Source organism: Haemorhous mexicanus, chromosome 8 (genome assembly GCF_027477595.1).
Source record: "Haemorhous mexicanus isolate bHaeMex1 chromosome 8, bHaeMex1.pri, whole genome shotgun sequence".
NCBI classification, from domain to species: Eukaryota; Metazoa; Chordata; class Aves; order Passeriformes; family Fringillidae; genus Haemorhous; species Haemorhous mexicanus.
In genome coordinates, this window is record NC_082348.1 from 11,063,168 (window position 1) to 11,079,609 (window position 16,442).

Genomic DNA, 16,442 nt, shown 5'->3' on the forward strand with positions numbered 1-16,442 from the left:
AATGCTTAAATTGCTTGTAACAGAGATGGCTCTTCATTTAAAATGAATTTATAAGATTCTTTATTAAATAAATAAATTTTTGAACCTTGTTGGCTTAGGTTTTACTGTAATTTGCTATTCTGTTGAAGGTCTTGGAATCACAGGTGGATCAGTCCTTTGGTGCAGATAATAAGGTGAAGGACAGATTTTTAAGAACTAAGCAGTGCTAGCTTTCAACTAAGGGTACAGCTCGCTGGCAGCCCAACTAGACCTCTGAGCTTTTCCCCCATGCCTGCCAACTGCTTTTTTCCTGTCTTTTTGAGGCGCAGGCTGAGTTAATTTTGGGCTGGAAAAGTTCCCTGAACCTGCATGCAGGTGCAAAAAAAGAGGACAGCACTGTGCAGGGACAGATTTAGATGGCTGAAAACACTATGGGTCACCTTGGTTTGAAATGCACCATGTGTTTCTAATAACTAATGCAAGTTTCAAACCCCTAAATTCCCAGACATGTCACTGTTTCTTATATGCAACACTACTCTCATTCATCTGATTTTTCTTGATTTATTTCTCACTTCGGTTATTCCGAAGGACTCAAAAGCAGAAAAACACTTAGTCCCCAAATCAAATTTAAATGTGTATTCAGGGTTCCTGTTATTGGGTTCTTCAAGTTTTTAATCTTTTTATTGCATTATTCAAAGCACTGAAGATATTTCAGGTTCAATAGACTTTCTAAACTTTTTTTTTTGTCTCAGTAAAACTACTATATTACTAAAGATACCAAACCAGGTTATAAGACATTGAAGACTGCAAATATTTGCCTGCAATATCAATTATAAAGAATAGGGATTAAAGTCATTGTCAATACCTGTGGTTAAAGGCAGATGAGTGACAGTAGTTAGACAGGTGAGAGTGAACCAGGTTGATGCTAATGTTGCTCCAGATAAAAGCAGCAGCAGTATGAACTTCAGCATGCCCCTGATAAAATCTGCAAATCTAAAATAAAAACACACATCAGAGCAGTACAAATGCCGATTTTCATATTATTTAAATCTGATGCTTGACAATTAATTCAGAATATCCTCATTAAACATTTTGGAGACTATAATTTAAAAGTAATTTCTCATTTTCAGAAAGAGAAAAAAGGTATTTTTATAGAATGGTGATATTTCTAGCTGTCAAGCTGAAGAGTCATGGATTTTTTAGCTGTCACCAAGTAACAACCAAACCAGAACAATTCTCAAGCAATTCTCAAGGCATCACATGAAAACACTGGAAGAGAGTTTTTTTTCCTTCTGCATTTGCTGGACACAATATCTCACCACTACTTCCATCACTGTTTTGTCAGCATTTGCCAGTCTCCCTTGGCAGACACAGAGCTCCATTAGCATATGAGGAGGCTGCCGCGTTTCATTCAAGACATAGCTAAGTGTCAAGATTCATTCCTGTGGGAAATGGAAAAACTCCAAAAAAGTCCAAAGAATCCATAGTTGAAGATGACAAGGAACAGCTTCTGAACCCTTGGATGCATTGGTGATGAAGCTCATGGTGCCTTAGGCAAGGAAGGAACTCCTCACACAGGGGATCACTCTGCCAGTGCCTGTTTTGGGTTGAAAAGTTCCAGAAACCACAAGCTTGGTGCTGCGCCTCTTCTACACAGACCCTGCTGACAGACTGGGGAGGACAACCCCACAAGTCCTTGGGCAGTCTGGCTGTTATGTAGAGGGAATTATGATATTTATACCACCTGATGGTACAATTGCTTTTTTCATCTTTTTTTTTTCCTTTTTCCTTCAAGGAACAGAATGAGCAGCACTTGTGTGGCATAATTATCAGTGCAACTGCTCTTTTCACAGAGGATGTCAACCTAACTGCTAGGAAAGACATATTAGAAAAAGCAATGTCATTTGTTCATGAGTAATTTTCTATAATCTCCCGCTTAGGAGATGTGCTTTTGGGATGGACAGGTTAGGTATGTATTTCTAAAGCATATCTTTCTGCCCCCTTGACAGGCTCTACCTTGATTAGGCTAATGGCAGCACAATCCACCTAGGTTGGTCCATGATAAAATTTGTCTGTCTACCAGCTAACTGCCTTCTCTACCCTGACAAAGATCATTCTATAAGCAGATACCTTATAGCTTACTTGATAAAACTGGAAATGCTGCCAGAATTTTGAGAACTTCCAAATATAGCATATGAGATGTAGGAGTAATGCACTCAAACACTCTCTGCTCCCCCAAACCAACTTCTTTCCTTGTATTTTGATTCTCCCCGTGCCTGAATTCCACACTGAATTTAGCAGTGAGCAATTCAATAAGCAGTAGTGGGAGATCAATGCTGCATATAATCTGAGAAGTTTATGACTGCAGTGTTCAGGTGGCTTATGCATTCATCTCCAATAGCCAGAGGTCAGCTGCTACTGGTGGACTTTTTCTCTGACAATCCAATCGAGGAGCCAGGATCGCCTTACTGGTTTGCCAGTGAGTTTCTTTAATTATTCTTTGGGATCACTAGGGTCAAAATCAGCAATTTTAAAATCTTTGCAGAAGCATCTCGAAGTGTAAACTTCCAGCTTATTCCACAGAGACTCCCGCTTTGCCTGCTGGCAGACAACATCACTGTCCTTACAGGCAAGGGCAGTGACGTAGATCCTGTCTAATGAAACAACGTGAGAAATATCAGCCTTCTGGGAGGGACATTCACAGACTACAGGCCTGGGGGTGATCTCTAAAGGATCCTTGGTCTCAGTCCCACCACCTAGGATATGTGGGGATGGGAGGCTGATATGCATCTAAGCCATTCATGACAGCTAAGTGGAGAAAATACCTACCTTTAGCAAGCAGCTGCCACTCTTCCTGACACAAGGATCCCATTTTGGGTAGCAGTGTGCTCCAAAGCTCTCTCAGATATCACAGAACTCCAAAAGGGTCAAATGTACCCCAAAGTAAAGGGGTACATTTGACCCTTTACTTTGGAGTACATTTTCAATTATTTCTATTGCTGGCTGAATCCAATAGCTAAATAAACATAAAGGTTTATTTAGCTATTGGATTCAGCCAGCAATAGAAATAATTGAAAATAGATGACTAATAACCTAGTCTGAACTTGGTAATTGAAGGACTTCTGTTTCTGGTCTGGTTACAGGAGAATAAAGAAGACTGGAAATCTAGTCTACTCTTCATAATACTTGCTTCAATCAAAAAATATGAGGAATTACTTTTATCCTCAGACCGTGTACCTGATTTCAAACCTTTGCTCTGTATAAATCCTTCTACATCATCTGGCATGTAAGGGGTTGCCTGCAACTGCTAAAGAAGTAGGCACAACAGGAGAGAAGGTGTACACTTTGCCAGACACACACCTCTGAGCCTACTGCTGGTAACAGCCTCCAGCCTCCCAGCAGATCCAGCCCTAGGTTGTATCCTCCAGTTAAAATCACAAACCTGCACTGCTGACAAGACTGTCTGTTGCTAAGGAAATTATCACCATGCCATAAAGTTTCAGCATTTTGACTACACTGCAGGTTAGAAGCAGGAACTGAAACTGAGCTGCAGAGGACAAAACCTCAGAAATATCTATGATCCTTGGCAAATGTGGGGAAAAAAAAATTAAAAATCTGAGAAAAGGGAATAGATTTATGTTTCCATGCAATTATAGGAATGCTGCTCTTTGACACTGCTTTTCTTCAAACTAGTAGAATTTGAAAGCTGCCAGCAAAGGGTACAGCACCTACCAGCTGCCCAAAATAGGCCTGGCTTTTCAATGATAAAAATGCATCAAACACATTAGCTAAACATGTAAGTTCATGGCTATCAGGACAGCAGTGGGTGGAGAGTAGAAGGATTTATGTATAATGCTGAGAGAAACTTTCAGCATTTTGAAAATTAGATAGATAAACAAATTTCCAAACTGGGCATTACTTTAAATACAGATGATTTAACACCTACTGTGAAGTACAGGACCTAATGCTCCAGGGCAAGGCTTAGGTTGTTAAAAATTCTAAATTATAGAATCTGCATTGACAAAAATGGAAGGAGCAAATTCCTAAGATGCACCAATTTTGCTTTAACAAATTAGCAGAAGACAAAAAAAGGAAAAAAAATTCCACCCCAAAACTAACAGCTTCTTGAGAGGTGGTTAAAGGAGAGAGCTGCTTGCTTGGCAAATCACAGTTCTGACAGTGAAATATATCAACTTGTCAGCTTTGACAAGAATCATTACTTAATTTTCCTAATTACAACTTTCAGCAGATTACAGTCAGACTCATCATTGATTCAACCCTACACAGATAAATGCTGAATAGGCCTAGGAGGGAGAGTCATCCATCAGAAGTGACAAATCACCTCCTCCCTCCCTTTCTGTATGCAAACCCTCCCATCTGAACTGTGCATCGCCCAAGTTAGAAAGACATATTTGGAGACAGACTGTTGGTATTTCTTAAATTTACTAAATGCTGCAAAATACAGGTATTCAACAAGGTTTGAAATCAATTTTGAAGCAGTTAAAGGGACTGCCTGCATTTCCTGAAACTAAACCTAGGCAGTATATTAAATAAATTAATCTACCATAAAGTCTGAGATCTGCATGTTGACATAGAGTTTGCAGATTCTCTCCTAGGAAAGTTAAGTGAGCTTCTAAGCTCTACTATTGAAATGCTGCAAATATACTAGAGATTAACTCATGATGAAAAATGGCAGTCTACCTGCTTCAACATGCAACCTATGGCATCTGTGTCATTTGCAGCAGTTGCTTTTAAACATCTATTCTCTTACAGAGAAAACATTGTATCTGAGCCTGGCTAATCAGAAGCAACTCTTTTTAGAGGAAATCAGGGCATGAACTTTGTTTGGCTAGATAAAGTCCTCTGGCCTGCATCTGGAGTGGATGGGAGAAAAGCCCTTGTTTCTTTTCCCTAGGTCAGGAGTTTTTCCCTCTCCCTGTTGCAGTTGCTAGGCAGCCTGCAAAATGTCAGGATGTGAAACCTCACATTTCTTTATGCACTGTGTACTCTGATGAAGCACAGCTAGTGAAAACAAGAGAGTTTCAAAAAGAAAAAAAAGAGAGTCCTAAAAAGATCATTCTCTCCATCCACATTACCATGATGATGCAACAACTGCAGATATCTGCACATGGAGTCTAAAGAGTGGACACAGAGAAGCCTGGACAATGCTCAGGTATCCCAAAGCAAGGGGAACATGCCATTGGTTCTAATCACATAATAAACTCACTGCTCAGGTACCTCCTAAAAGACTTTTTCTCCCTCCCACCATCCCTCTCCTAAAGGGGACCTCAATGAATGAGAAAGAGCAGCCTTTTGGAAGGGCAGTCCTTTTCTTGCTGTTCCACTCTCCATGTCATCAGCTTTCATGATGGCCAGAGACAGCTGTGTCTGGGTTTACAAAAAGCATACAGACACCCATACTGTAGCCCACAGGATACAGGAGAAAATAGTTAGGCTATTCAGGAATCTAGTAACATGCACAAAATGGGCCCAGACTAATTTCTCTGTGGAGGAACATAATGTTATTGTGGGTAGGCTGCCTGTGCTACATTCCCTATATCCCTTTGGGAAACTATGCCCTAAAGTGTTAATGGAAGGAAACAGAAAATAATTTCTTCAATGCTTTCCAAATGTGCTACAATGAGGCTCTCCCCCCTCATACCAGGCAGCTGAATTCACCAGAGCCGTCTTTAAAAGCAGCATACAGGAAGCCATTGTCAGGAACAAGAATCTGACTTCCAAATTCAGGTATATGCATGTGGAGTTCTCAATCCCCAGCAAGCAATAACATGCTATGAGTTATTTCTTTACTAGAAACACATTATAACCCCAAAAGGAATTTTTCATTTCAAGTTTCTGAAAGATGAGAGAAAACAAGTTCTGTTCTTAAGAGGATAACCTAAATGACAATCACAGTTGAAGAAATGGAGAAGGACCTGTAATTATTCCTACCTTGCCATTGCTATGCCAACAACACAACCTCCAACTATAGACCAAAATCCAATCCAGCCTGCATCCACCTGACAGGGAACAAACCAAAACAAAACATAGAGAAATGTGTTAAAGCTCAGAAAATAAGATGATGTTACTTTCAAAACAAGTGCTGTGCAGGAGCTCCAAACTGCTAACAACAGCTCTCTACAATAATCTGAAGTGCAAGGCTTTTTCTGGGAAAGGAAATAAATTCACCACAAGAAAGTAAGACTAAGTAGTCTATGCCCTAAATGTGACCTCTCTTTATGGAATCTGAGTAATGTCCTCTGTTTTTTTATAATACTCTATCAAAAGCCTAGAAATCATCTTCTCCCCACTTCATCTTTTCTTTTCTACCATAAATACATTATTTTCTTTCATTAGAGATGCAGCAGCCAACAATGCTCCCATTTTTTTACCTACTTCTTCCTTTTTGTTAAAAGGCACGTACAGTTCTGAAAACACTCACCACTGATGGAGAGTCAGCAGGGAGAGTTTTGACAGTTTGGGATGCCAAAGCTACAGTTCATTTTGTTTAAAATTTCAGAGAGTAAAGTGGTCCATATGTATTAACAGCATGTCAAACACAAAAACCTGATAAAACTGCATGCTAGTGCAAATTAAAAACATGCCACTTACAAAACAGCTGCTGATTATCAGCCAGGAGATTCTTACCTGGCTTACATGAATGGGTGTTAATATCAAATCCAGAACACCAGACCAGCCAGAGAAAACACCCAGTGGTATCGCATAGGCCAAAGCAATCATCAAGAATCGGAAATTGCTGTGAAGATAAAATGTTGTCATTAGCCTCAGCTTATATTTAAAATTGCACCAAGATTAGCCAGGAGAGTAAATCACACCCTAGATATTCTGCCCACCAAGAAAAATAGCAAAGGTCTGAAGCAGGAGTGAGCCAGGGAAAACAAGAAAGGTATCCAGCCATGCCACTGAATTCCTAGTGACTGATATGTTACCACCTTAGCACTGATAATAGAAATCACCAGTCTCTCCACATAGTTCAAAGATTTCTGTAACATGCTGGGCTCATATGTTTCTCATTTCTGCAAGCAATTCTTCCATGCATTGGCACGGGCAACCTACTTAGCCTAAGTGTATGTTAGGAATAATAAGCACTAATTTAAAAGATTAAAAGCTTATTTCAAAAATAAAATCAGAGATTCATCCCTCTTGAACTGCACTTAAAAGATCAAAAAAAACCCAAGCCTATTTTAATTCTCTTTATTTTGGTGAAAGGCAAGGAAAGCTCTGGAAATGAGGCAGATGCAGTTGCAAGAGTGGAAATTTTTGACAATTTGAACTGACAAAAACCAGACACAGATATAATATTCTACTCTAAGTAGTCAACTTATTTGCTTTCCCCCCTAATTATTCAGCCTTTAATATTCAGTGAAGGTGAAACAGTCAAAGCTGTATCATCATCTTCAATGTATAGAGCTAAACAGGAATTTAACCAAAGATTTTCCCCACTCACCATAACTGAAAGCAAATGTGAAATCCTTGCTAAGAGACATCCAAGTTTTCATCAAAAATGTCTCAAATGGGAAAGAAAATATTCTTTGGAATCTGAAACAGCGATATTTTAAACTGAAGAGATTTTATGGTGATTCCAAGGTCGGTTATCCCGTGGGATGTCTGTGTAACCCGAAACATGGCTCCCTCTGGTCTCAAACAATTTACATAAAATTGATCCTGATCAGTACCAGTTCCTTGGCAAGCAGTGGCAATTTGATAGCACACAGTTACAAAAGCCAAGAGGGAGAGAGAGATTCAATTACTCTCCAAAACATTTGTAAGTTTGCAGCTTATGCTGCTTTACTCCCTTAGATGCTCCACACACAACACAGCAGCCAGTGCTTTTTGCACTGTTCTTTTCCACACATCCTCTTCTTGAATAACACATTTCCATCCCATGAACATATCCTCCGCTTTCAATATCATTTGTGTCAGATTTATCTTTTAATGCAAAGAAAAACAACACTCAAACTTTCAGCTCTTCTACACATCAGTTATATTTCTCTGAATGCTACTGTCTTCCTGACAACTTTTCTCCTTTTTTAAGAATGCCATACTCTTATCCTAGTCTATCTTGTATCACCTTGGCATTTGATATTATTTAATACTATTCATGTGAAAGCCATTTCAACATATGTCAAATAAAATAAAAGGGAATTTTGCATGGACCTTATAGAACCATATTGTAGACTGCTAGGAGGAAATAAGTCTGAATGCAGTGTTCTGAAATAACACTTGCTGAATATTCAAAATCTTTGGCTATCTGGACCTCAGCTTCATTAATGAGCTACTTTTGAGGGAGAACTTTGTCCTTTACTTGAGCAGTGTTTTCTGTGGTGTATTTGTTTTGTGTCACTCAAGCAACAAGACAGACTGTGATGTGGGATAGCTGCTCTGTGCCACATCCAACCCCTAGTACCAATCCTACAGTAACAGCTCTGCATTATGACAATCTCCAGGGACAGAGCCTTCTCCCCTGCCTGGTCTCCACAACAAGGAAGGTGATCAGGAGAAAGGGAGCCTGGCAGTGACAGAGATACTGATCACCAGGTGTCATTCTGCCCCCTTGCCCAGCAATACCTCGTGCTGGCTAAAGCCATTCCAAACACACATCTTCAGTAGCAGCTCCACTTTTCATGGCTCCAGTCACTTGTGCACAGCTTTTGCAATTTTGCAATTGCTCTACTGAAAGTAGAAAAATGTGCTGTCTGTCACACCATCAGCTGTTGAACCCACACTGTTTTCCATCCTATCAGCAATGACAGGATATCAGAATTAGCCTCCCTGTTAAACCATTCTGCTGGGATATGAATTGAATTTTTTTCAGAAACCTAACGCCACTAGAATCTGTAAGACAGGCTGGTTCAGAGGGGAGCCCCATCAAAGTCAGTCATCGTTTTCAGAGTAACTTTGACAGTGCCTATTAACATCAGGCACATTCTGAGCAGCTTCCATTACTGGATGGTGTTGTTGATGAAAGTGTCATTAAAGCAATAATGATGCATAAAACCCCTGATACAAAATTTCAAAATTGCTTACATAGTCCCTAGAAAATACAAAAGACATGTAACTGGCTAAAAGTATCTTATTACTTCATAACAAAAATCACAACACATTTTTTTAACGCTGGTTTTAATGTTTCTAATACATTTACTTGTATTAGAATTTTTTCCATTGAAGTTTGTGGAATATCCTGAACTGGGGAAATAAAAACAAGTCATATTTGCTTCACCCAAGAAACTGAGACAGGGCACCACACATTTTCTAATGGAAATTCAAACTACACTTGTCACAGTGTGTGATAGACTGTTAAAAGATTTGGGCTTAGCTCCCAATCCACGATCAATCTGTTGTCTCCCACCGCAGACTGAGAGAGTTGGTATCAGGAGATAATGAGACATCAACTAATTGTTACAATCTGTCAGAAGCAGGAACCCTCCAAATCAGAAGGAAGAATCAAGGTCCTAAGAAAGTCCCCCAAAAAGGGCTCACAGGGGATGGTTGACCTCTGTTGATGGTGTAATAACTCTTCAAGAAGCAGCTCAAGTAGAAGACTTGCCAAGGGACCTGAAGGCATGAAGGAGTGTGGGAGTTGCAAGGATGTGACAGATCCCCTTGGTGTCCAAGGAGAAAAGGTCAGTGACTTCAGTGGTAAAGTTATGCTATGTTGCTTTATTTTGAAGTAATAAAACTGCAGCTTGGTGGAGAAGACAGGAAAATTATGAACATGTCAGTTCTCATGCTTGTATCTGGTGCATTGCTGGGTCAGCCCACCAGCTCACACACATCCTGAATGCCTTACACACATTCTTACACCAAAGGGTAAGTCTACAATTAAAGGAAATAATGATTTCCTAGTACTCATCTGCTGGTTACCTTCAGTCTACACCACCAAGTCTAAAGAAAGTCTCTCTAAACCAAGATGAAGCCTAGATTAGGCAGGCAACAGAGCTTAGAAGCCTAATGAACGAGATGATGGATTTCTCTTGAAGCATGGCAGATACAATTTTCTTTTATAAAACTCCCTTGCATGACAGATTGTTACTGAACAGCTCCCCAAGACAAGTGGGTTTAATGATGAACTGTTGATTGTTTCATGTACAGAGGAATGAAAAAGTGCCTTTGATAAAGGGTAGCATGGAAGAATGCAAGACCCGAGGCAAGAGAGATTTAGTTATCTACCTGTCCACATTTTAAAAAAGCCCTCTTCGTTCTTGGAGACACTGTAAACTATATTCATTATTGAAAAGTCCAGTTTGTTTTCTTAAGTTTCATTGGTTATTGTTAACAGTAAGCCAGCTCTGCTATTTACATCCTGACCTTACCAGTGTCTCAGGTCCACTGTTTACAACACTTTGAACACGGAATCTAATGGTTATAAAACTCCCAAATGGAGCACTGAAAACTAAAATTTTATATTTCACCTGCGAAGCCAGTTGCTGTTTGGATTTCTGTTCAACAGCAACATTTTTACAACACAGCCCTGAGGCAGGGTCTAACAGCACATCAGCTTGGGTGCAGAACAGCATTATTGTGTGTGATAAGTGTCCTTAAGGGAACTGCTATTTTTTAATACCCTGAATAGGTCACTTAGCAGACTAACCACCCAGCTGTACTCACACCTCCTGAGTGCCAGCCTGCTCCAGGATGAACACACAGGATTAAGCATCTTGCCAACTATTTACTCCCCCAAACGAAAAAAAAAAGCCTCCAAAAACAGAAGAAAACCCAGTGACAAGGGATGAGCTGTTTTCACTGCCTCTAAATACAATTATTGAAAGTACAGCCCACAATAGTCCTGTAGTAACTAAATGCCTAAAGCTGCACAATTATGGAGCTTCAAGCAACCCTTTATATGCAGATTCAGCTCCTACATCACTCAACAATTACAGCAAGAGTCAGAAGCTTCCCAGTGAAGTCAGTCATATTCCGTACCAGGGGAGCAGCTCTTCTTTGCCCCAGAAGTTCCTCTGGGCAGTATCATCTACAGGGCACGGGCCTTCACAATTATTCACCCTTAATATTACAGTTGCTTTAGCTGCTCCTCTCAGATCATATTTACATTGCACAAGACACTTGTACAAACACTGGGGGAAGTGGGACTGTGTCTTACCAAAAGAATCCAAGAGGGAGAAATTGAAATACTGTCACTTTCTTTATAACCTCTCTTTTTATTTAACCTAAAAATTCAAAGCAAGCTGGCTCACCTTTGAGCCTATCCAGAAACACATCTAAAGACATTTTTCCTATTCCCACTTTGTATTTAAATGTACAATTAATGAGATTTAATAGATCATATAACAGTTTTAGATAGTTCGTTGCTTCTACAGTTGAAGGAAAGCCGAATAATCCTTCAAAAGACAAGTAAACCCCAAATTCATTCCAATATAATAAGCAGAGAAAAAAATGACTTAGAAGTTACTTTTTCCCAGTGTTATTCACTGTTTTCTCACTGCTCACTTTTAACAATCTTGTATAACCTGATGTAACAGAAGCATTGCATAAGAAAAGCCATGCTAACAGGATGACTAAAGCACTGCTGGTGCTGAAGGACTGGCATGAAGAGTGGAGATAAACACAGTAGTTTAAAATTTAATGTCTGCTCTTTAGCAGTTAGCATCCTTTTATGTCTTGACATTAATATTTAATTTTATTTTGTTTAAAAGTACTACAAACCAACTTGTTTGCTCAATGAGAAGATTAAAGCACACTTGTTTTTATTTACTTAGGCACTGATCTGCTTTGAAGTGGAAACCCAGTGAGGTCCTACCTTAAGAGTCTGCAAAAACTTCTCCTGTAGCTGAGCCGCTGGCTCGCTGCAGCCACGCTGGGGGGGAATGGAGGGCGCGAGGGGAAGTAGGCCAACGCTGCAGAAAATATCAGGGAAACCATTCCAAATTCTAAACAAGAGGGTAAAGAAAAACAAAACCAAGAACAGATGTTAGCATTGAAAGACTTATTTCACTGCAGCGCTGTTATCAGCCAGCCTCTGAGACATAAATCCCATCACAAGTGCTTGACTGCTCCTGACAACAGAATTCCGTAACCTGAAAGAGGAATTTCTTTCTCCTTCCCCAAACAAGATTTCAAATTGAGATAGAGAATTAGTGAGACTGGCAGTCCATTCTAGTGATAGGTGCTGCAGAGAACAAGGTTCACACACAGAGAACTCAGGGAAGCAAAAGGAAAGCTTTTGCTTTTTCTCTTCAGAGAGAACCGCAATACGAGGATTTGGCCACGTTTCCTTTCGATGGAAGTAACTCAGTGCAGGTAACAGCATGCTAGAGACTTGAAACAGATGGGACTGGGGAAGCCCCAGGGCATGGAATAACAATTATTCATTGCACAAGATGATGAAGGCAAACAAAAGGTCAAGCAAGGCAGCAGTTCCAACACAAACAGTACTACATGGCAACAGAATATAAAGAACAAAGTGCAGAAGCAGCCATGGCTCATGAATAGAAAAAGTACAGGTAAGAGGGGGAAAAAGAAAGAATACAGCTGTTTGTGGATGCTCTGCTTGTTTAGCAGCAGGAATTCCAAATCTTTGAAAAATTTCATAGCAGAAGTTTGGACTTGAGCTTGAGAAGTGATGAGCACTTCACAGAAAACACTAAGTCCCATGGGCAGACATTCTGAAGAGAAACAACTCTACCCACAGTCAGTCTAATTAATTTGTTTTACAGGCCCTTTACAATGTATATCATGTTCTCCACAGTCCTCAATCCCAGTACTTCTCCTATTGCCTTTGAAAACAAGATTCTTTGCTGATAGAGAGAAAAATGTATAGCTGAAGTGTGTTATCTTAAAAGAACTTGTGATCTTATAACAAAGAAGTGTTCACTGACAGCACAAATAAATTCCAGCAGAGCTGGATACTCAATTGCCTTAATTTTCTTTTTTTTCTTCTCTTTTTTAATAAATCAATATGAACATGGCACTTTGCCAGGTCTTCTGCTAAACTAGAAGAAAACAAATTCAGGAAACTGAAAAGTAAATAACACTCAGAGTCTAAATGGATCAGCTGGAGATGGAGGAGGAAAATGAATGCTTCTATTTGGCATACGGGAAAAAAGGCATATCGGGAGTGTGACAATGCCATTTTTCATCATCAAATACTAAAGGACTCATTTTGAATTACGTGGTGTGTCTTTTCCTGCTGTGGTGTAACTGCATGTTTCAAGGGCCAAGGGCACTTAAACTAGATCTTCTCACTCCTCTGCTCTTCAGAAAATAGATTAATTTCTATCTCTGTGCACATTGTTTTGGAGACCATGAGCAGTGAATAAAGAAATGGCAGTAACTGATCACCCCAGACCTAAGAAAGGGATGAGATGCTCTGTCACTACAGGATGACTCTACACAGCTCTTTAGTAAAAGCTTTTTATTCCCCCACCTCCTGCCTCTAGTCTACAGATAGGTTTTTAGATATACATATTACACACATTTTAATCACATATTAAAGGAAGATTTAAGACTGCAGACAGGTATAGCCAATCAAGAATGTAATCACACAATCCCATCAATTTTGTCCAAGGTACTTAGTATTTAACTGTCATACTGCAAAACAAGGGGAAAGGCCAGGTTTTATTCTGCAGAATCACAGAAATATTTAAATTACAGAAATATTTCCTAACAAGTGTCCATCTGGGGTCTCATCTATGCACTACCTCAAGATTTCTACCAGTCAAATTGCTGTAGTAGGAGCAGTACAGTAACCCTCTTTTTTTTTTTTTTTTTTAAATTACTAAGTTCAGAGTGTTGTCCTTGTAGTACCTTCTTGCAACTCTTTAATATTTCCCAGTCTTATACTTTGCAGGCTAACAAATTTGCCCAGATAGCTCTGCTCCATGCCCAAATGAAAAGTGACAAATTCACTGTGGAAACAAAAGCATCTTCCTCTGCTGAAGAATTTGAGTTTTAGTGCCATCTTAGCTTTGTATACAATACTTACACCTCTATCAAAAGTCCAGGTACTGCCAAATACATCTGATTTCTTACATATTAAAATCCTTCCTCAATAGGAAACCCACACCCTTATTTCCATCATTTAATTTACCAGACTAGAGGAAGAGGAATACAATTTAAAACTTTTCCTGGGCAGGTAAGTAGTGAGGGAAAGTAAGAAAAATTGAGAAGGTAAGAAATAGGTCAATGCTGAGAACGAGGGAGCTGCAGTCACAAGAGAGAGGCTCCTCTTTAGAAGCTGCCAGTTTCTCAAAAGTGCAATGAATGCTCTCAAACAAGGCAAAGCACATGAAATGGGGCAACTCATAAATTAGTGTGCAGAGACACAGATACGTGCACATTCCTCCACTTATTGAGGAGTGAAACTGTAATGCTTCACAAAAGCTGGGTACCACACCACAGTGACTTGTGACGTGAGAGATGCCTGCATCTCAGCCTAGGAAGCAGGCACCATGATGCTTGTGTAAACCCCAAACAGACCAGAAAAAAAAAAAAGAAAGAAAGAAAGGAAAAAAAAAAAAAAGAGGTTCAAGACTCCTTGATAACAAAGTATTTTTCCTTCAGGCAGGCTACTCGTAGCACAAAAACCTTTTCAATTCCAGAAACCCTCCTCCCTACCTTGTTCTGTGGGAAATATTCCAGGGTGCATGAGGGCCCCTTACACACATACCCTCTTTTTTTTTTTTTTTTAACAACTAATAATTTTACATTGATGTTTGGGAAAGCACAATGCTAAAAGCTCTGGCTGCAGTTGGAATAATTCATTTCCTTACACAATTCAGGTAATACAATTCAATCCTGATTTGCTACATCCGTACTACTTGAGCTGTGAACCAGAATGTGCAGCAACACAGACGACACAGGAAGAGGCTGTGGCAATTCAGCTGAGCTCTGAGTCCGTGTTTGAGATAAAGAAACAGCAATTTATTAAAACACAGAAGAGACTGGAGTTAACAGAGCAATTTCAGAATGGGCTTATTGCTTCGTAGTCATGTTTGAGCTTAAGTCCTTGGAAAATTTGCACACTGTTGGCACACAACTGATCCCAAGTTAACAATTCACATCATTACTGTCTTTTAAAAGACATCATCTAACTTTTGGAGGCTGCTTATTTAATGCTAGCTCACACAAAAGCAACAAGCTTATTAGAAATGCAGAGTGCTTACCCTGTGAAACTGGCTTTCCCATAGTACCTGAAAGAACAAGTCATACCAAACCTGACCACACTGGCTGAACAAGTGGGAAAGTGGGACATTTGGGTCCAGCTTCTTGTTCTTCTACATTCTGCAAAACCTTTACTTCTAATCTGTGAAGTCAATTTGAGCCTAGTTTTCTGCACAGCTGTTTAAGGGGACAAACAGTACCCTACCATACCTACCAGGTATTTTTTGTCCCACAGGTGAACAGAGCTGTCTGTTCACTGTTACCCACCATGAAGCAGCTGTCCTTCCACCTCTGGACCCCACAGGGCACAAGAGAGCACAGGGAAGCAGTCAGAAAGAACCTTGTGCCCTCAGCTCTCCAGGGAAACAGGGCTAAGCTGAGACAGAACAAATCCCATGAGGGATTCAAAGCAAACTCCTCTTTTGACAGTTCTTTGCAATTTTAAACCAGTTGGAGGTTTTCCATCATTACTGTGATTCACTGCAGGCCAGCAATGTTCACAAAGCAGCTCTCTGTCATTGTCTGAACAGCTACAGGGTTTGCAGCTCCTGAAAATACACATCCCATAGGACACAAACACCAGCACAAAGAAACTATCTCTGTTCAAAGCACTTTCAAATACTAAGTGAGAAATACAGATGCCCCACAAAACACAACTCCTAGGAAGCTGAAGAGCTGCTGTAGAATCATTGCCTGCTGGGACCAGTGATCCCAAACAGGTCTACAAGGGTGTTCCCACACCCTTGCCAGCTCAGAAAGGTAGAAAGAGCCATGCTGAGATATGAGGCAGGCAAGACCTGAATGTTGGTGGCAACATCCACCCCTGTTTCTGAGGAAATGCTTAGGAAAACCTCACGAAAGAGAACAGAAAAGAAAGGGAATCCAGTGCACTGCTGAAGGCAACATTTCTACTGCTACCAGACTCAAAACAGTGGTTTCAAGCACAGCACAGTATTTCCTTAGGCAGATGAATTCTTCCCTCTCCATGGAAAATCTGTGGAGGGAGAGCTAAAGCACTTCTCAAATTGCTAGGGTTTTCCTCCCCTTATCTACTGCTCCTCAGGACAAAACCTGACTTGCTTTCATTTTTCCTTCTTCCACACCAGACATTTTCATCTGCCATGAGATTTTCAGAGCCTAACACCTATTTACTTGTGAAAAAGGCTTAGCCAAACCTGAATTTCCTTGTTGTTCCATCTGAGTCCAGTAAAAAGTAGCTTACTCAAAAATACTTGCTGAAGCCATGATCCAAATTCTATTGCACTTTCTTTAAAACAAACATTAAAGTGGCCCTCACCCAACAGGAATATTAACTTGACAAA

General features: G+C 40.0%; 1 protein-coding gene across 1 annotated transcript in view; it reads right to left on the reverse strand.

Annotated features, from left to right (window-relative positions):
* Nucleotides 1–16,442, reverse strand: part of SLC49A4 (solute carrier family 49 member 4) — a 71,552-nt gene that overhangs the window by 20,430 nt on the left and 34,680 nt on the right. Inside the window, exons 4-7 of the mRNA XM_059852730.1 lie at nucleotides 11,759–11,888; nucleotides 6,628–6,736; nucleotides 5,932–5,999; nucleotides 845–972 (exon numbers count right to left, since the gene is read on the reverse strand). Of these exons, the coding sequence (XP_059708713.1) occupies nucleotides 845–972; nucleotides 5,932–5,999; nucleotides 6,628–6,736; nucleotides 11,759–11,888 (435 nt within the window). The remainder of the gene's footprint in view (nucleotides 1–844; nucleotides 973–5,931; nucleotides 6,000–6,627; nucleotides 6,737–11,758; nucleotides 11,889–16,442) is intronic.